This window comes from Hypanus sabinus, chromosome 12 (genome assembly GCF_030144855.1).
Source record: "Hypanus sabinus isolate sHypSab1 chromosome 12, sHypSab1.hap1, whole genome shotgun sequence".
Lineage (NCBI taxonomy): Eukaryota > Metazoa > Chordata > Chondrichthyes > Myliobatiformes > Dasyatidae > Hypanus > Hypanus sabinus.
Genome location: NC_082717.1, coordinates 38,058,593 through 38,080,715, shown reverse-complemented (window position 1 = coordinate 38,080,715; position 22,123 = coordinate 38,058,593). Strand labels below are relative to the sequence as shown.

The window sequence follows — 22,123 nt, the reverse complement described above, 5'->3', positions numbered from 1 at the left end:
GAATAATACAATCAGCAATATGATAGCCTTTAAAAATAATAATATTGACAAAATATCAATTTACCATGTTTATCAGGCAACTGCGTCCATTGCTAATTGTGTTAGATGATGTGATTGATTTTATATTTGAATGAAACACAGAAAAATATTAGCGATCAGCTGCGTGTGTGTAAAATAATAACTTGCAAGCTGTTCTTGGTGTGGAGCGCAAAATAGAAGCAGGCTTTATGAAGCTCAAGTCCACCCTACGAATTAATAAATAACAGCTTAGTATGTACCATGGCCACACAGACCGAAGATCTATCCGGACTAATCTCACTTCTTTATTTTTGGTTTGTGGTCTTGAAGGTTGCCAATCTCATGTGCCAGTTTAAGGATTTTATTCAATATTATGAAAGTTTCTGCCTACATATGTGGCAGACCCAACTATTACTCCAGGTGAAAAAGTTTTAATCTATTACCCACTAATCTTTAATTCTGTATTCAGTATTGATGTCCCTGTTAAAACTATCATCCATTTCTGTATGCTTTGTCAAAGCTTGCAGTATTATACACCTTATTTAATTCCTTCTCAATCGCCTCTGTTCAAATTGTACTGTAGATAGATACTCCGTAGTTGCCATGGGATGCTGTGCCAAATGGCCAGTTTTTGCACCATTATCACCTTGTATCCGAGTCAATGCCAATCTGTCCTCATTAAATATTAAATATGCTTTTGCTCTCTCTATTGGTATCTCAGCCAACTAGAAATGACCTTTAGCATCAACTCGAGCATTTACTTTCTTTACAGTATAAAGAATTCTAAGGGTTCTCAATCCCTTAGGGAAGAAATTTCTCTTCAACCTAGTCCTTGAGACAATGATACCCAGTACCAAGTTGCACATTCAAAGGAAACAGCTTTTCAGCAATTAACTCTTTCAGTCAAACCCTCTTAGAATATCATATATTTCAATGAAACACACACACAAAATGCTGGAGGAACTCAGCAGGCCAGGCAGCATCTATGGAAAAAAGTACAGTCAACGTTTCGGCCCATATATGGGAGATTGTCCCATTGCCACCCCTGGCTATAGCAACCCTATTGAAGTGGGTAGTATATGGTGACATAAGTGTAATTTGATAGAAAATTTATTTGAACTTTTGAGTTTCCAACAAGCTGGCTCTCGTGTGGTTATTCCTACTTTTAAGACATATAGCCATACATCTGAAGAAAACTATAGATTTATGTTTAAGACATTTTCACATTTGAACTGAACAAGACATTAGGAACTTTACTTTCAGGGAAAAAGTAAGTTTTGAGGGTTTATGCTAAGAAAAGAATGGAGAGGGAGAGGATGATAAACTACAATTCCCGAGAGGCATCTGGGACAAATCGGCTATTGTGTTGCGACTGCGCAGTGATGCTGTTAGGCTGAACGGTGGCTGCCAAGGCGAGGCTGAGTACGAGCGCGTTTTCTTTAAGCTCGAGTTTCGAAGGGGAGGGAGGGGAAAATCGTGCGGGCGGCTGATTGACGAACCTCTCTCTGGCAAGCAAATGAAGCTGAGGCGGTGCGGGTTCCCCCGAGTGTGAAGCCGAGCGCCGTGTCCCACGAACAGGACGGGAGCAGGAAGGAATTTAAACTGAAAGATCCATCCGGAGAGCCAGCGGGCTGGGCAGGCACAGAAGCGAGGGCTCCCTCCGATCTGCGAGATGGACGGTTTCGCCGGCAGTTTGGGTGAGTTGCATGAAGGGGGGAAAAGGGAGCCGCTCCCGAAGGAATGGCCGAAATAAAGCACCCAGGGGCTGTGCGGTGAGACGACGACACGAGCACCGCCTGCCAGGACCGGCTAACTTTGGTGTGTGTATTGTACAGTTAAATGACTGGCCGTGTTGGAGCCGTGACAGCTGGCGCCGAGCTCGGGGATGCGGGGAGCATGTGGTCTGCCCCTCGGCCGGTGCTCACACTGGTGTCCGGGCGGCTGCTCGCCGATTACGGCAGCGCCGGAGCCAGGAGCCCCGTCTGAGTCCGGAGCGGGAAGCGCCCCCGGGTCCTAGCGCCGAGCGGCGGGACTCGCATCCAGGGAAGCCCTTGCCGCAGTCCCACAGGTGCCTCCATTGGCGGACACCTTGCCCCCGATTCTTTCGCGAGGCATAACGTTGAATCAGATTGAGGCAGTTGCATGAAGTTGCACTTTGTTGAGAAGCGACCTGTAGCGGAACCCTAACCGATGTCTTTCGCCAAGTGGAATGTCGCAAGTCCCAGTGGCAGAGTCACCGATTGACTCCAGCTAGTTTAATGTGGATCAAAACGTGACTTACGTGGCTGCAGAGTTCATTAAATAAACTAGTCGAGCTGCGGAGGGAAATACAAAATTGTATTTGGTGATTCGATTGATAATATCACAACAGCTGTGGCAGAATAATTATTCAGCTAACTTGATCGATGGCCGAGAATATTTAGGGGAAGAGCAAACTTAGTAACCTTCTGTATACACACACGAGCGTTAGGATATCATACAGGGACCTCAGAAATTCCTGCACCCAGAGAATGGTGAGAAGGTGGAATTTGCTGCCGCATAGAGTAGTTGAGGCCGATACGTTGGTATTAATTGGAAGGTCGATACGTATTTAAGTGGGTAAAGAAGCATCTGGTTATTTTGATCATTGTAGCTCGAATACTAATATTTGAATAATAATAATATGGGAATAAAAGGCTCGATTAGAACATGAGGACTGGTTTGGATTGATTGGACCAAATGGTCTTGTTTCTTCAGTGTCTGTGTGAAGTTTTCTCGTGTTTTAGAAATGGTGAGTAAACGGGCCATTAAGTGTAACAAACTGGAATTACTTAACAGTCCAAATAAATCTATGTATCTTGTAAAATATATTCAATTTGGTATTGATTATGAGAAGAAGCCGTGGTATATTGGGCTGATGGAGTAATGAGTATTATGTATGAAACTAAACCAGTAATCTCTCAAAAGCAATACTTAACCCCAGGGTAAGAGAGTATTAAGCAAAAAAAAACTTGCAAAAGTGCAAAGGAAATACAGATATGTCCAATAAGTTAAAGTGTTATAGGAGAAAGATACTTAAAGCATGTTTTTGAATTATACTACTTGTTAAGGATATGAGATCCAATAGCTATAGCTTTTAAATATCTTAGCTCTTACATTGTATATCCTGAGGAACAGCATTGTAAAGGAAATATGGAATTATTGAGGATGGCTTCTAGTGAGAAAGGAAATGCCAGACTTGTTGAATGAGTGCTATGTATTTTCACACTTAAGAGAGGGGATAGAAAACAGGCTGTTTAAGGGATTTGTAAAAATCATAACAGGAAAATATGCTAAATAAAAGTGAAATCTCTAGGACCAGATGCATTTCATGATACAAATAAACTACAGATGTACTAACTGGAATTTCTTTAAAATGTCCAATACTTAGGGATTATGTGGAATTCAGATTGAAAAATTGCAAACAACTCAATTATTAAATGCTGGTAGTAGGGGGAGAGGCTATGTGTCATAGAGATTTACAATTTACCTACAGTGTAACTGAACAGCTGGCAAAGTATCAGGTAATTGAAATATATTTGTGAAAGGAAATTTGTGTTTAACTAGTCTGGTGTAATTTTACGTGGTGTATATGAGTTTTGCTAAAATGGACCTTTAGAAATGGCTTATTAAAATTCTGCACGAGGGATTTGATAATATGGCCATGTGGAATTGACATTAGGTTTGAGATTGAAAAGCAGAATTTACCTTTTGAGTAATCATTTTTTAATGTGGTTTTATAGTTGGTTGGAAGTTAGAAATAACAGTTCAAAGTTAACAGATTTGACCTCTGATCAGAATGTTGTGTGCTGTTTTCCAAAGATCTGGCCAAATTGGAGAATATCGAGGTCAATTTAAGGAAGTATGTGATATCCATTTTGCATCTTGAAAGGCAAATAGGAGTAGTTTCTTAATGGTGACAGGCGAGGAGATGCGGAAGAGCAAAGATATTTGTGTGTTTGTATATGGTATCACTGAGCATGCACAGTAACAAAATAGGGCTAATTAAATACTTTCTGTTTTTGAGAGTCAGTGTTTAAAAATGTAATGTATCAGTTGTACTGAAACTTTGTATAAAGCATCAGCAATACTGCACTTGTTTATGGACACTAAACCAGGGGAAAGAAATACTGATTTTGAAAATGGAGTAATGCAGATTCAATATAATTTGAAAAGATAAATTGTGAATAGTTCCATAATTTGTATCCTGTAGCTTGAGGGTGCGGAGTAATCAAATTGAAATGTTTCATAGCGTGTAGTTCTTCTGCCGAAAGAATGGAGAATGAGATGACGACTGAGAATAGGAAATAGGCAACATTGATTAAGAGAAATTATGTTTGGAATTTGTCTTCCTAATTCAGTCTCCTTTCTTCCAATTAAATAGCACAACCCACAATTGTTTATCTTCAAGTGAAATATTGCTGTAGTGTTAGAGTTAACTTCTTTTCATTATTTTTAGTTTTTTTTTTCTCTACTTCTGGTAATCTGGTGTGATGAATGGATTAATGCAACATCTTCTGAATAATTGGACTAATATAAACCATATTTTTGATGAAATCATAGCACATAGTAATGGAATAAGTAATGAATATTTGTAACTTTTATAATTTAGCTGCTATGAGTTATGCCCTTTCTCAAGCTATTGCTGCCTACTTCCTTATCTTTTCCCATGATGAACTGATATTGGAACAGCGATGGCAATCATTCACAGATTCTTAAGGGTGTTTACTATGCTGTTGCTCATACTGTTATGATGCAAATCAAAAGGATAATGCAAAATATATTATGTACTGTATTGCCCATGCTTCATTTTAGTTACCTTTCTAACCAATGTGTATTTATAATTAAGACAACATTATGACGGCAACAATAATAATAGTTTATAATCTGTTATTTCAATTGTGTTTTGCTTTAATTATGCTGAAATTGCTACAACGTTCTCCAGAATGGCACCTTGCTCTATATTTAGATTGTGTTCTACCTAAATAAATCATTGACTTGTATTATAATTAAATGTAATATTTTAATATTTTAATGTGGACATTAAAAAATGTTCTCTTTTGAATTTGTTACATTTTTAATACTTTTTGAAGTAATCTGAATGGATTTATGTGATATTTTGTGGTTGCAAAGCTTTTTAATTAAGACAAAGGCTGTATGTATTAAATGGTGCCCTGCTCACTGATACCGATCGTAATTGTAGAACTTCAAATCAAAGCCAACTTGAGTATCTTTATTTTTCAATAATTGAAAGTCTTTGCTACTTCAAAAATGGTTAGGTTTGAAAATTTTAAAATGAAGGCTTTTATATTTATACTGTTTTCAATCTGTACAATTGAAATTTATCCCTTTTGTTTCATATTTTGCATCAGATTGGTAAGTTAAAATTGTAAGTTGTAATTACACACTGTAAGTGATCAGGCAAAATATTGTAAAATACTTCCATGTTAAAATTATTGAAAGTTTCTTTTTCCATTACTATCCAGCAGAATTTATAATTTGAGAGTTAAAAATGAAAGATCATTAGAGGAAGTGGGCTTCTCACAATAATTGTGGTACTTTTGACAGTCACTTAGGTTGCTTTAATTTTATTATGAGTGTGGTATGTATTATGGCTGGTAGTAAGAAGCAACAAGGCTACTAATTTTAATGTTAGAGTTCAGATGACCTCTGTGTTACTCTTGAGGAGCTTTGGTTTTCTGATTTATGATGTCACTTGAAACCAGGGAATAAATTACTGAGCCAATAAGTAGTGTCTATGCGTATGCTAGAAAGCAATAACACAGCTTGCTTGCAAAAGTAGCAGAAAAATGAATCTGCAGTTTAAATGGTGGTTGAGCCTATTAAATCTGTAACAGCTTCGAATTTCCTGTTTAAATAAATGTCTGACAGTGAAGTTTTTTTTTAACTTGATTTAAATCTGGTGTTTCAGTTTGTACAAGTGTCAACATTTATAGTTGTAATTTACTTTACATGGACTCCAGCTTTCGTTTCCTTTTGTCTAACCCAGTGCTGCTCTCTGATAATGTGCTGAGTTGTTTGTGAAATGACATTCTTGGCTTTGGTGTTGTCTTCAGCAGTGAAGATCAAGAGTTTTACATGCTCAGAGTTGCACCAGCAAAAACAATATAATTGGTACTTTTAAAGTACATGCAGCGTAATGTGCACAGAGCTGATGAAGATTGTTATCAAATAAAGAATAATGAATTTTTACCCTGCCTAGAAAGGCATGTGACTAGAGGCTTTGTCAGAGCCTGGTTTTAAGACACCTTGTAGAAGAATGAAAGATCAACAGTAGGATTTTTAAAACTTGGAGACAAAATACATTGATGGAATTTAGAAAAAGAATGAGAATTTTTAAGTTGTGGCAGAATTTTTAAATTCTGTAGGGTTGAAGATGGGTGGCAAGCCACGAGTGTTCGGATTAATTTAAATTTATTTAAAACAACGTCAAGAATAAAAGTTTAAATAGCCAAGAAGCGCAGGTGAGGTGAGTAATATATTCTAGATGGATGGATCGTTTTATTGCAGCAGAGTTTTTTGGACATGTAGTTAGCTGGGTTGTCAATTGTATCATCAAGGTTGCAAATGAGTTGGCTTGTCTATAGGCGGTAACGTGGCCAGGGATTTAAGGTTCAGGCAGGGACAACGTTCTCTGTTTTCCCATATTTATTTGCGTTAAATTTATATTCATCTAATATAGGATGTCATGTAGTATGACAGAATTGAGCTTGTGGAATTGTACTGACAAATATTTACAAAGGAGCTCAATGTTATCACTGTATATGGAACTTGGGTTTGCTGAGGAAAGTGTGTGGATGAGAAACAGAAGGGATTCTTGGATATTGAGAAATAATTGTGTGAGAGTGAGGGATAATATTTGGCTATGATTTGATGAATAGGAACAGTACAGTGCAAGATCTATACCATTACCTGGTCAAAGAGGAAAAGTGGTGTAGGTGAATGCATTGGACATGCTATGTTGAAGCTGTGTAGGTAGCTTGTGAAGAATAAAGAGTTATAGTTTCCCATAGTCATGATCATAATGTTGCTTCTACTTTTGACAAGTGGTCAAAATGACGGTGCTGTGAAGGAAGAGGTGGGAGTGAGATGAATTGGATATTTCTTTCAGAGAATACAGTTGGCTAAATGTCCTCCCTCTATTGCAAGATCCTTGTTTCTGGTTTACATGATCTACCCTGGACCTCACCGTCTCAGCGTGGCACATATTTTTGCGAAGTAATAGCCCTTTATACAGTTTCTTTTGCATTTTTTCCTTTGAACTAAAGTTGAATAGAAAGAAATGCTGCCTACTTATTAAATGAACTAGCTTTGTTCATTATGATCTTTGCTGTCAATAGTGAAACTCACTGTAGGTGAATGGGGTGGAGAAAAGCCTACAATCTCCAGATCATTAACTGGACATAGTGAATTTTGCTTGTTGCTATTTATCCATTGATGTAAGATAGTGCTTATCTTTCTCCCCCCCAACCCCCGTTCCCCCAAAAAGTTATGTATCACATTGGTCATGTAGTACTCTCCAGTTGCATTTGTATAGTTTGAGCAGCAGATCAAAGTGCACATTAGATTGTGGTTTTTAATTTGCATGGGATTTTTTTTTGTGTTGCAGGTTACAATGGTGGACCCTGGAAGCCAGGCTCTTGTACTGAACATTACGATTTGAATAACGTCATTGTAGTGCTAACTGTAGAGAATATATTTTCTAATTCAAATGGAAGAATGCCATAAAACAGTTTTTATTGATCAAATTATGTAACAAGCTTCAACTCATTGATGTACTCTTATGCCATTTCTGCTAGGTCTGTGGAGAAATAGGGAAGCAGAAATCAGTGCATCAGCAACTCCTAAAAATGTAGCAGATATCTCTTCCTTTTAAGAAAATACTTGAACATACCATTAAATGAAACCACTTTTTAACTTTAGCATTTTGAGTTTATTGTACTTTTCAATTATTATTATACACCAGCAACAATGTATCAAAATATCAATTAGAATACTTTATTGTGATTATTTTATGATTATTTTACTAAAGAGAATAGTTAATGACAAATAAATTAGTGGTGGGGGGGAGAGAGAGAGGGAATCCTGGTAACTTGTGACTTCTGGTAAGGCTCAGCTGTGGTTATACATAAACTGTCAGCCATTATGTATTCTATTTATAACATCATCCCATGCACGTATGAATACATTATAATGTACATTCAGGGCCACTTTAAATCGTGTACATGATTTGCGGATGCATACTCCTTTCTATGAACTGCATATAGATCATAGGAGTGGACTCTTTTAAAAAAAAATGCTTGATGCAGAAAAAAATAGTGTAGTGGAGATGGTTGTACCTTTCTCCACATACAATGTAAATAATATCAATAGCTTATCTGACCATGTGAACTTTTAAATGGACTTGCAAGAACACCTGCAATTCAGAGAAACTGGAACTGTTTTGGGTTGTTTTTTTTTGCTGCAACAGCTATATTATTTATAATGTTTATTATGCAATTTTATCGAAAGGTAGTAAGTAAAAATGAAATGCATGTTACCTCATTGATGACAACTGGCGTGGTTATGGGACCAAATATTAGGGTTGCATTGTGTTCCTAGTCATGAGGAATAGTTAACTTCCAAGTGAAGTATTGGATCTATGAAGAGGGAACTGGCAAGCCTTGTGTGTTTTCAGAACTTGTTAGGGGTCAAAGTGAGAGAGATCTGGCTAATCAGTAGAGTTTGTACTCGCCATGCTGTCTCACAGATTACCTTGAGATAGTAAGATTTAACAAAGGTATGGAAAGGGAGAATGTGAACCAGTAAATGAAGCTTAACCATGACCAGAACAAAAAGGAAACATGTTTAAAAAGGTGAAAAATTAAATATGAAGGAATGACAATCAATAATTCTTTACATAATGAGTGATAAATGCGCAGTATGAACTTTATAGTAGTGCAGTAGAAAACCAAAATTGGTATCATAAAAGAAATGGTGCAGTGTTCTTTATGGAATCATTCGTTAAATAAATTGAATGCTTACAGTTATTACTTCATGAAATATACAAACATTGTTCAAAATATTATTAAACAATGTTACCTTTTTTGTGAAATTCTGATTCACATAAACTTAATGCAAAACAAAGACAAATGGAAAAACCTGGAAACAGTAGATTAAGTAGAAAGAAATCAGTGTAAAGATAAATAGAACATGTTTTGTGCTGGAGATCTATCATTAGAACTGAAGAGAGAAAACACATTGTTCAAGTAGTCTTGATGAAGGGTCTTGGCCGGAAATGTCGACCGTACTCTTTTCCATAGATGCTGTCTGGCCTGCTAAGTTCCTCCAGCATTTTTGTGTGTGTTGCTTGGATTTCCACCATCTGCAGATTTTCTCGTGTTTGTGAATCTCTTTTTCCTGTTCTGATGAAATTTACTGGTTTTTCTTTTCACATGTATCATAGAAATGTATAGCACAGCTCTTTATCCCACTGTACCCATGCCAATCTTTTTAACCATCTTCACACACTGCCTTTTCTGCGCCTTTGCTCTGGGTCCTTCTATGACTTTATGCCTCGTCTATTTAAGTAGCTGTCTAAATTTACTTTGAAAATTGTATCTGATTCTACCTTCACCCCTGGCAAGGATTTGCATATCTGGTCAGGTACTCTGTGTCTGGTAGTGGTGAGGGAGTGCAAACTCCTTTCAATGCCCTCGTGTTTTAAGGTGAAAAGGGACTTTAAAAGGGATTTGAAGAGAATAACCTGTCCTCCTCAATATCTTGTGTATTTTCCATTTTTCTGATTTCCAGTGCTTGTGATTTTCATAACATTGAGGAACTCCTGGTAAACTAGCTTCTGAGTGTCAACGTTTTGAAGTCATCCCAGAATAAATGTTTTCTGGCTGCAAAGGTTCTTAAATGAGGTTCACCTTAAGTCATGCTCTCATAGTTTAAGATCCATGACATTAATCTCTGTAATTTTATTCAAATATCCAGGATTACTGAGATGGCAAAATGGAACATTTTCACACTGGTAAGGATGGGCATTGTTCAGAGATTTTATTTGTAAGAGGAAGTAAAGTCAAGGTGGACTAATGGATCATAAAATAATCCCGGAAATTTTACAACTCACAGGATTGTTTGGTCCATTGCTCCACTGCCAGTTGAAGAACTACATGCCACCTCATAACTATAGATTATGACTCTTGAACATAGATCCAGGTGCAGGAACAGTAATCACCTTTCAAACATCAGGCTCCTGAACCATCAGGGATTACTTCACTGAGCTGGCTCCGTAACTGATGGACTCACTTTCAAGGATTCCATAACTCATGTTTATAGTATAATTTATTTTCTTATTATTTTATTTGTGTTTTTTATATTTGTAGTTTGTCACCTTTTGCACATTGATTGTCAGTCTTTGTAGTTTTTCACTGAGTCTGTTGTATTTCTTCTATTGTGAATGTTTGCAAGAAAATAAATCTTGGGGTAATAATTACGTACTTTACTACTCTTTTATGCAGCAAGTTCCAGATTCTTACCACAGTCTTGTGTTTTTTTAAAGAAAATAATTCCTCTTCTCCTCTTTTAATCATTCTATAAATGACTTTAAATCCATGCATCCTAGTTTTTGACCCATTAGCTAAAGGAGATGTGTGCTTGTTATTTATATTGTCTTCTAATTTAATTTGTACAATTCAGTTGCCTCCTCTTGGTTTCCACTGTTTGATGCAAAATGACAATCCCAATTTATTCATATTTTCCTCAGCTATAATTCTAAGTATGTTTCAAAGCAAACAGTGATGATCTTAACAGGAGTTATTCCGATATTCTGAATCCTTGTTATGATAATGGAGGCAAGGTCGGTAAGCCATTCCATTCTGCAAGGCTAATCTAATGACATCATTTATAGTATGAAACTTGGAGCTTGACACCATAACAAGCAGCTGAATGATTGATCAGTGACTGGCATCTAAGCAGCTTGACCCTCAAGACAGATAACAGGCAGAATATAGATTACTCAACTTGCAGCCTTTGTACTAACAGTTTATTGCTCTATTTGGAAAAGCTGCCTTGGGTTACACAGGACATTCTCCATTACATTACATATGTGCCACATTTTGCTCGAGTTCCTGTGGCAGCAAAGTAATGGGTTTATTTTTAAAGAAGGGATTTTTAATCACATTTTCAGTTACACCTTGCATGGAACCATAAAATGATGCACAGGTATGTTAGAAATCAGATTGGTCATCTGTGTCTAATACGGCAATATAATTCAGATTTATTTACCTGCTTTTTTCTCCATTTTCAATGATACCAAAATGTAACAAACAAAACTTTCTATTTGTTAATTTTATTTGATGTGAATTGCACATTATGATTTGATCAAGATTTCATCTAAGTAAAACATTGCTTCCTTACTTTTGTGTGCCTTTTTGTAGGAATAAGTGTCTCCTAGCTTTTTGTACTTGCGTGTTAAGTATCCCAATCCATTTATTTTATTCCAAAATGTTGTGAAATAATTACTAAATGTTGACTTAACATATTTGGGTTCAAAGTATGTAAGTTCACATTTGCTCCATTAGGTTTATTTTTTATATACTTTTATTAACTCATTTAACCTTACTCTATACGTTAACAACCAGCTCCCACTTGCATCGTTAATTGTTCTAGTTAATAAAATATCATTTTCAATTTAGATTTTTTTAAAAATAAGCTCTCCTCCTCATTCTCAATACATATTTAAAAACAAAGTATGGTTATAAATCCCAGTATACAAATTATACTTTTATCTTTATTTGTACTTTCTCCATTCCTGCTAATTTCCAGCATATCATATGATTAGCTTTAATTCTGCAAGCACTCGCGTAGGGTCATCAGGGACTCCAGCATCCCCAACCGCAAACCGTTTCACCTGGTTCTGTCTGGCATCTTTTACCAGGCATCAGATTTATCAATACACATTGGTCTGATTTCATATCTGACAGTACATGTACACAGAACAATGATGTAGATACAGTCTTAGTGTTCGGGCAATATCCTCCCACACTTCTGTTCCTTATTGCTTGTACGTAGCGATGGAAATGCAATATAAAGATTTTTACTCCCTCATGTTGTGAGATGGATGTAAGAAATAATTCTAATTCATACAGAGGCATATCAAAAGTTTTCTGGAACCCATATAGATACTGTCTTTTTTATAAATGTATTCAAAAATATGATGGTTTAGTCAGACTCAAGTTAACTTTATCAAAATTGTGTTATGGGTCACTGTGATCAGGTGATTTCAGTCCTCTGTTTTCCTGTTTATTTTTAATCACTTAATTCAGCTAAAATTGATTTAAAAAGTTAATTTGTGATACTAAATCTTATGCAATGGCAAGTAGTGTTAAATCATTCATGCTTAATGTAAGATTTTTCTAGTAACATTACTGTAACAATTGCCTAAAAATACTGTATTCACTCTAGAATAATTTGCAATATATGGGACAGCCTGAGTGGGGCACTTTCAATGGTTGGTCAACTGAAGGAGGTGAAAAGGTGGGAGCACATAAAATTTGCGGTATCCCTGGTCAGCTTGGTTTTGATGGCTAATGACTGATGGATAGATGGCCTTCAGAACAGTAATTTAACAAGCACGTGAATATTAAAATGAGAAATGATGCACTTAAATTATTTGTTTCTCTTTACCATTGAAGGCACGTGGTAAATATAAATAGACTGTGCTTTGCCCAACCATATGACCTGATAAATCTGTCTACAAGTTGACCAGTCAGCTTCACTTGTAGACAGATTTATCATTTCACGTGCTTGACTGGGGAGAGGCTATTTATACATCTAGTAGTGTTTTATCAATTTGACTAGGTAAGATTAGGGTGGGCAAGAAATTCAGTATTAAGCAAATCTCAAGAAAAAATGGTAATAGTTTTGTTATTTATGGAGTTGGATTTTTATTTCCATTGTTATTTCTTAGGACAAGTGTGCTTTTTTTTCTTAAACAAAAATGCTATGGCTTTGTGGAGAAATGTTGATTGTGTGATTTCCAGCAGACTATCCTTTAAATCTGATATTCATTCTTCATTTCATAATTGATTTTAGTTGAATTATGTAGCATCAAAATTTGCTGATACAAAATATCACAAAAGGACAAATATTATTTAGGAGGCAATTGAGAAGGATTGAGAGAAACTTGGCACTAATGTGTTGATTGGCAAATGACCTTTAATGCTTATAAATACTAAGGTAATGTACTTTGGCATGAAGCTCAACTTGCAGCAGGCAATTTCATTTAGGAGTACTTCAACATTAAAGGTGTCTACATGATGAGGACAAATCTCTATTAAGCAAAAAGTGAAAAAGTGCATTTCCACTTATGTGGACTAGTTAATTGTGACTGATTATATACCTTCCAATCAGGAAAATTCAGTCCATTTTGGGAAGTTATCCTATATGCTTTAAGAGTTGTTAATCTGTTTATCCCTGTGATTCTGTCACTCTTATTGATTTATTTAGAGATATCGTGCGGAACAGGCCCTTCTGGTCCACCAAGCTGCGCTGTCTATCAACTCTAACCTAATCCCAGGACAATTGACAATGATCAATTAACTTACTAACTGGTACGTCTTTGGACTTTGGGAGGAAACTGGAGTGACCGGAGGAAGCCTTGTCATTGTATACTAATAACCATTTCTAAAATAATTTATCTTCCCTGATTTTAGCATTTTTGTAGGAGATCTTTTTAAAAAAAAACAACACTGAAATTCCGGAAAAGTTATTTTTCCTGTTTTATTAATGGTGAATGCCAGTCCATAAAGTATTTTCTGTTTCTGGAGTGAGGATAATACCTGACGAAGTGAAAAAGTGTTTAGATTTTAATTTTTTGTTGAGCTCTTTATTGAAATGATAAGCACCTAATTTTGAGTTAATTTTCTCCTCAGCAGTTCAAGCAGTCTCTGTGGAGAGGAAGTTAACAGTTCAGTTGATGCTAAGTAAGTTTTGTTCATGATTTAAGTTGAAGAGAAGGAAAACTGAGTTTGTTGTTGGTTGTCTGTTTTCCTTGAGAGTTTCCTTCTTTTTGCCTTTGTACCCTCGTACTGAACTCTTAAAATCTTGCATTCACCATATGTTTCTGTAGCTGGTTATCTGCTCAACCAAACCGTGTCTCCGTCTGTGAGAGCCCAGTCCCAACAAAATTATTACAGTCTGTGTCACACTGGCTACTCGTCTAGTGCACTCCTTTTCTCTGCTCACTCGTACAAACAGCACTGACAAATGGATAAGCTGGACGAATGGTTTAGCCATTCACTGACATATTTAATCAGACTATGTAAGGAAATATTGGACAAAGCTCTTGCTTTGTAAAAATTCCTTACTATTCTATGCAAGTCATTATAAAATGCAAAGAAAATATTGGAAACTACTTTGGGAACATAAGGGAAAGCAGGAGTAATGAGTTTACTCCATTCATTAAGATTGTGGCTGATGTAATATTTACAATTTCTTGCCTGTTCCTCTTCCCTTGATTTGCTTTTTAGTACGGTATGTTAAAGGCTGAGAAATATGCTTCAGCCTTTAATATATAAAGTGCTTTGTTCTCCAATAGCAGTTATATGACACCTTTCAGGATATCTTTTGGAAATATAAAAAAAATCTATTGTTTCTCCATTATGTATTTACTTGCAATATCCTCAAAACTTAAATAAATTTATTAGGTACATTTCTCCATTCTAAACTATGTGCAAATCTAATCCCCTGAATCCTTCACTCCATCTTGATAAAGTCTAAAGGAAATTCTTTTGGACCAAATTTATGTTGCCAGTTTTCTGACAGTCCAGCTCTAACCCTGAGCTCACATCTTTCAGTGATTTCTCTTTGTTCTTGTCTTTCCCTCTCCAAACTTTCTTTGCCCATGATGACCTCTTGTTCCGTTTATCTGCTCCCTTTAAAATGCTAGCCACTGGCTTCTTTTGTAGCCCATACTTAGCTGAGAAAGTTAACATGTTTCTCTCCTTGGGTACTGCATCCCCCTTTCATTCAAATCTATTACTATTTAACCAAGCTAATGTTAATCTGTAGTTATTTTGTATAATAATTTTTTTAATGCGTCTTAACTAATTCCTTATCAAAATGCAGATGCTTTCCCCTGCTTCCACATGCATCTGGGGCGGGGGGGGGGGGGTTTGTGGTGAAGACTCATCATCTTTCCCAAACAGATTTTCCTTTCTCAGAAAATTGTAACCTGCTCACGCATAATGTGGCATTAGTGAATCCTTTAAAATGGATTCCAGAAGCTTGGTGATAATAAAATTGCATTACCTAATTGAAAGTTCTATCTCAAGTCGAATGTAACTCTTTAGTAACCTTTGAAACTGAGAAAATTTTGTGATATTTCAATGAATGTGACAATTATCTTTGTAGCCACTTTCCAGTGATATTAATTAATCTTTACTAAAGATTACTTAAGTTCCCGACTGAGTGATAACTAAGTTGTTTCTTCTGCCTTTTTTCCATAAAAACACCGTAATTTTTCTTTGCTACTCTTTTCCTTTTTATTGGGTAGCAGAAGAGTTCACACTCTTTATACTTGCTAATTTATTTTCTTGCTATTTTCTAACACTTTCCCTCCACATCTGTTACTTTCAGTCTCCAGGATTACTGTAAGGGAAAAATTGTAAGCCACTTTTAATCTTGTATCATCCTTGGATGGATCGTGTTTCCAACGGAATTTTTATTTCTCAAATTTTTTAGAAGAATTAGTGAAGTATTTCTTTGAATGTATGTCATTGTTTAACTATTAGGAATCTTAAAAATCTGCTTCATCATTTCTCCTTCATACGACCATAAGAGGTAGGAGCATAATTAGACCATTTGGCCCATCGAATCTGCTCCAGCATTTCATCATGGCTGATCTATTTTCCCTTTCAGCCTCTATCTCCTGCCTTCTCCCCATAACTTTTCACACCCTGACTAATCAGGAACCTATCAACCTGCACCTTAAATCCACCTAATGACCTAACATCCACAGTGACCTGTGGTACAAATTCCACAGATTCACCACTCTCTAACTAAAGAAGTTCCTCTTCAGATCTGTTCTAGATAGCCATCCCTCTATTCTGAGACAGCGCTCTCTTGTCCTACGCTCTCCCATGTTAGGAAACATCCTCTCCATATCCAGTCTTTCAACACCTTTCAACATTCTATAGCTTTCAATGAGATTTCCCTTTCCACCTCCTAAATTCTGGTAAGTACAGTCCCAGGGCTCTCAGGCATTCTTCGTATGATAACACTTTCATTCCGTGAACCTCTTCTGAACCCCCTTCAATGTCAGCATATTCATTCTTGGATAAGGGACCCAAAACTGCCCACAATACTCCAAGTGTGGTCTCACCAATGCCTTATAAAACCTCAGCATTACATCCTTGCTTTTATGTTCTAGTGCTTTGAAATGAATGCTAACATTGCATTTGTCTTCCTTGCCATTGACTCAAAGTTGAAGTTAACCTTTAGTCCTGTACAAGGACTTTCAAGCCCTCTTGCACCTCTGATTTCTGAATTTCCTCCCCATTTAGAAAATAGACTATGCCTTTATTGGTTCTATCAAAGTGCATGACCATACATTATCCTACAGTGTATTCCATGTGCCACTGCTTTGTCCATTTTCCTAATCTGTCCAAGTTCTTCTGCAGGCTCCCTGCATCCTCCACATAACCTGCTCCTCTACAAAGGAGCAAAGATGATACCTCTACAAAGATGATACCTTTGTATCATCTGCAAACTTTTGTCATCCAAATTGTTGATTTATGACTGCCTCAACACAGATCCCTGTTGATTATCATTACTCACCAGCAGCACCCCAGAAAAGACCCCACCTTACACTTCACCTCATCCCCCGACAGTAATTTTGCTGTATCATCTGCCTGTTCTTCCTCTGTCTCACAACACACTGCATCTAGTTGTATACCAATGGCACCATCCTTGGCCCTTTCACTCTGATTTCTAACCCCCTGCCAATTTAGTTCAAACCATCCCAAACAGCTCGTAGCACGACAACTTTTGAGTTTGGGTTACAATGTCTAGGATTCCTACATGAAAATGATGCGATATAATTGTAATCTTATTACCATTAACTGTAGAGCTTAATTGTGATATATTCAAAAGTTCAAAGTAAATTTATTATCAAATTACATATGTGCCACCATATACAACCTTGAGATTCATTTTCTTGCTGACATACTCAATAAATCCATAATAGAATAATAATCATTTAAAAAATCATGCAAGATCATCTTGGCATTCAACCCGTGTGCAAAAGACAGCAAATTGTGCAATTACAAAAAAAATAGTAATAAATATCCCAATTATATCAAGACCAGGAAGCTGAAAAGACCTTCAAGGTGAGCTCATTGGTTGAGAGAACATTGCGATGATGGGGCAAGTGAAGTTATCCCTTTTGGTTCAAGTGCCTGGTGGATGAGAGGTAATAACTTCCTGCACCTGGTGGTGTGAGTCCTGAGACTCTTGTACCTTCTTCCTTGTGGTAGCAGTGAGAAGAGCGCATGTTCTGGGTGGTGAAGGTCCCTGAGGATAGATACTGCTTTTCTGCAACTATGTTTTGTGTAGATGCTCTCAGTTGTTGAGAGGGCTTTGCCCGTGATGGACTGGGCTGCATCTAGTACTTTTTGTTGAATTTTCCATTCAAGCACATTGATGTTTCTATAATGGGCTGCTATGTCGCTTGTCAATATAGTCTTCACTACAAAACTATAGCAGTTTGTCCAAGTTTTAGATGTCATGCCAAATCTTCACAAGCTCGTAATGAAGTAGAGAAGCTGCAGTGCTTTCTTTGTAAATGGACTTCTGTGCTGGGTCCAGGACAGTTCCACTGAAATAATAACACCAAGGAATTTAAAGTTGCTGATCCTCTGACAGGACTGGCTCAGGGAACTTCGGTTTTCTTCTCCTGAAATAAATAATTAAGTTCCTTAGTCTTGCTGATATTGAGTGAGAGGTTTTTTTATGGCACCACTCAGCCAGGTTTTCAATCACCCTCCGATATGCTGGTTTATCACACCCTTTGATTGGACCTATGGCAGTGGTGTAATCGGCAAATTTGAATATGGCATTAGAGAATTGGGGCCTCACAGCCCCATGATCTACATGCATTACACTTGTGACTAAGTACATAGCCTTGTGGTGTACCTGTGTTGATGGAGATTGTGCCTATCTGAACTGACTGGGGTCTGCAAGTGAGGAATTCCAGGATCCAGTTTCTGAAGAAGGTGATGAGGCAAAGGACTTAGAGCTTCTGGATTAGTTTTGAGGGGATGATAGTATTGAATGTTGAGTTGTTGTCGATAAAGAGCATCTTGATGTACATATCTTTGCTGTCTAGATGTTCTAGCATTGAGTGAAGAGCCAATGAAATGGCATCTGCTGTGACCTGTTGTTCCGGTAGGCAACTTGAAGCAGATCCAAGTCCCTTCTCAAGTTGGAGTTGATGTGTTTCATCACCAACCTCTCAAAGCACTTCGTGACTCTGGATGTAAGTGCTACTGGAGAATAGTCACTGGTGCAGTATGCTGTGTTCCTTTTACCCACAGCACAGTATAATTGAAGCCTGCTTGAAGCAGGTAGGTTTCTCAAAATGCCAAAGGGAGAGGTTAGAGATCTCAGTGAACACTCCAGGCAATTGATCAGCACAGGGTTTCAGTACTTGGCCAGGTATTCTGTCTGAGTCAGACGCTTTTTTTGGTTTCACGGTTCTGAAGACTGAACCACAGGATCATCATGGGTTGCGCAAGTTCCTGATGTTTCTTCCATGTTTTGGTGGTAATTTCTTTTGGCTGTCAATCTCCTACCTGCGGCTAAGGGATTGCTTCGAGTCAGTGGACTGGGCTGTGATTAAGGACTCATGGTGTATTCACTCAGATTCACAGATGAGTCCTTAATCACAGACCAGCCCACTGACTCGAGGCAATCCCTTAGCTGCTTCTCTGCCTCCTGCGACCAACTTTTTGTCGTCTTAATCTGTGGAGCTTTGCTCTTGAACCTCTGATTGTATGCAGGTAGGAGACTGACGGTCAAAGGAACTGATTTACCAAAATGCAACATGGGCATGGAACAGTAGGAAAGCCTGACGTTAGTACCAGTAGTAGTCTAGTGTTTTGGGACCTACAGGTTATATGCTGGTGATAATTGGGCAATGTTTTCTTCAAACAATTCTGTCTGAAGTCCACAACTATGATTTGGAATGCGTCGGAATAGACCGTTTTTTGTTTGGAGACGCTATCACTTTTCTTCCACAGTCCACTATCTTGTATTAGATCCCCCCCCTTTAATCTGTTCCATCTATCACCTCTCGACTGCTCAATTTATCCCCCCCCCCCCCCACGCTTCCACCCATCTTCACCCTTACCTGGTCAAACCTATCACCTGCTAGCTTGAGCTCCTTCCCTCCCCCATCTTTTTATTCTGCTTTCTGCTCCTTCCTTTCCAGTCCCAATGAACGTCTTGTATCAGTTATGATCTGTATTTTGATGCCTCTCCAGGAATTCTGCATATCCTTGCTTTGTTGCAAAGAATATAATTTGAAAGTCAAACTTCGCAACATTGAGCATTTTATAGTGGACATCAGATCTTTTCGTGCACTGTATTGGGACAGTGTTTATTTTCAGAAGGACATGAATGCCTTTCTTGGACCAAAAATATAACCAAAAGTTATGTTTAAGAATGTGATTATATGGATCTGTAATAGGTCTGTACCTGTAACATTAATCATTTTGCACCTTGTTACTGTTTTTTCTTTGTACTACCACATTGTGTAACTGGGATGAAATGATCTGCATGGCTGGTATATGTGAAAATAGTAAACCAATTTAGCAATTAATTCGAAAAGGCTGAAGAAGTCATGAAACTAATCTGATAGTAAAGTTTGGATGAAGCAGTCCTTTGTGTCATTTGAACCAGAAAATTGAAATCATTCAGATGATTTGGTTTCTATAATATATGATCAATGTAGTGGTTGGTTACAGTTTGCTACATCATTGGAAATGAAATGTGTTTGAGCCACTTTGGCTGTGCTATCTGAGAAAATCATGATTCTGGTTTTCAATGACAGCAATCAATTGATTTAATGTAGGACTTCGTTAAACATTGTCTAACAATTTCTAGTTATTAGTTTCGGATATTGCTTGTTAGTATCACTATTAACTTTAAAAAAAATTAAAATTGAATTTTCAAATAGATTACAGAAAGAAAAAAAATTATCAACCCCACGATTAACTTTGAGCACATTCAGTCATTGCTATGCTGCTATGGTCTTTTCTACAGTGATCTCCCTTGAGGAATATCTGACAATTGGATATTTTATATTATTGCTGAGCATCTATATTGTTCATCTGAAAATCATCAGGTTTCATGCCTTTTGCATAAGAGATTCACTTTTCTGTCATTGAGCAATTATGGCTAGTCATACTGAAAAGTTGATATTCATAATACATTTTAATATTTAGAATCTTAATGCATTTGACACTGTAGAGAGTTGGTACATATAGCTAGGTAAATGATAGAATATTACATTTGAATTCTGATTTAAAATTGAGTTAGAAATTATTTTGATGATCATTATTTAATATAGTAGTCACCCACAGGGCAGATTAATAGTTATGTGAATTAGGGAATCATTTCTGTCTGTTTGAAAGAAAAAAATAATTAAATTTGTCAGTATTTCTCCTTAAACAGTGATTTCCACTATGCCAGATAACAAATTTTATTTCAATATTCTTAAATTGCCTAAATTAAGTTCAACATTTTGTATTAATCAGAGGTTTATTTTTATTTTTGGGGATTTGTTACCTGTCTTTGGTCCCAACTTCTTCACATACTACCCCTCACTCTACCATCGCTCCTTCCCAAGTCATGATGTTAGTATTTTAATATGTGTGAAGCATAAATTGCTGGAATGTGCTTCTAATGGCAGAGCTCCAAGATTCCAAGTGTCTGTGCAATTTCCTTTCCCTTTAGTGTGTTTTTCAGTGACAAAAGATGTTTTTACAACTTATTGTAATGTTTTGATACCTGACAAATGCTAGGAAATAGGCTGGGAGATGCAGCTTTTATAACATCTGTAACTGAGTGCATATTTAATCATGATTTTGCTGTGCTATATCTGTTGTAATTTTATTAATATTCTATTCAAAATTATTGCTTCTTTCAAAAGAGCAATCTGTTTTGCTGTTTTGTATTATGCTTTGGATAAGCTTTATTATGTTGATTGTATAAACATAAGGTTTCAAAGGTACGTTGAATGTCAGAGAAATGTATACAATATACATCCTGAAATGCTTTTTCTTTGCAACCATCCACGAAAACAGAGGAGTGCCCCAAAGAATGAACGACAGTTAAATGTTAGAACCCCAAAGTCCCCCCCACCCTCCCGCTCCCCTCTCTCCTGTGCTAAGTGGTGGCAAGCAACATGTTATTAAGTTAGTAATTTAGGTAAGCCAACTTTTACAATTGTGGCAATATAAGGTTATCTATGTTCATTTTTTTTGTTCAATATTGTAGAAGGTTGCTGAGTGCTCTAATGAGATGTGTTAATCAAGTTTAATTACTTGAGTATAATCACTACTTTGTTTTCTGTTTATAAGTGCGAAGTCTTTCATCTGATGTTCTGAATTCATCAGAAAATTTATTTTATTTAGGAAACTCTCAGTAATTTCAGCTTGTTAGTGCTTTTAAGATGTATGTTCGTCCTGAAAGTAAAATGTTGATGAAATAATGGACCAGAATTTGCAGTAAGTAATGAGCTTTCTACAGTTGTTGCTAACCTGCATGATGAGTCTCCATTCAGAATTTTCTGCTTGAAGCTTTCCAGTCATCTTTTGAATACCCTATACCATGACAAGTCTTTTTGCGAATAGCAGTCATGAGGAGGAAACAAGCTTGAAACTTTTTGCCTGTAGCAAACCATGTGTTCAGCTTGGTTGGTATCAAAGTAAACTAATCAAACTTATTTTTTTGGAAAAGAAACACAGATGTTCTTGAAATCTAGCAAGTTAAAAGGTGTCCAGATTCAAAATGCAGC

General features: G+C 36.9%; 1 protein-coding gene across 3 annotated transcripts in view; it reads left to right on the top strand.

The window, feature by feature from the left end:
* The first annotated feature begins 1,168 nt into the window (after nt 1–1,168).
* Nucleotides 1,169–22,123, top strand: part of LOC132402779 (echinoderm microtubule-associated protein-like 4) — a 236,529-nt gene continuing 215,574 nt past the window's right edge. Inside the window, exon 1 of one of the 3 annotated variants that reach the window (XM_059985765.1) lies at nt 1,169–1,715. In XM_059985765.1, the coding sequence (XP_059841748.1) occupies nt 1,691–1,715 (25 nt within the window). In that variant the 5' untranslated portion in view covers nt 1,169–1,690. The remainder of the gene's footprint in view (nt 1,716–22,123) is intronic. The other 2 variants (XM_059985767.1, XM_059985766.1) reach the window with 2 other exon arrangements.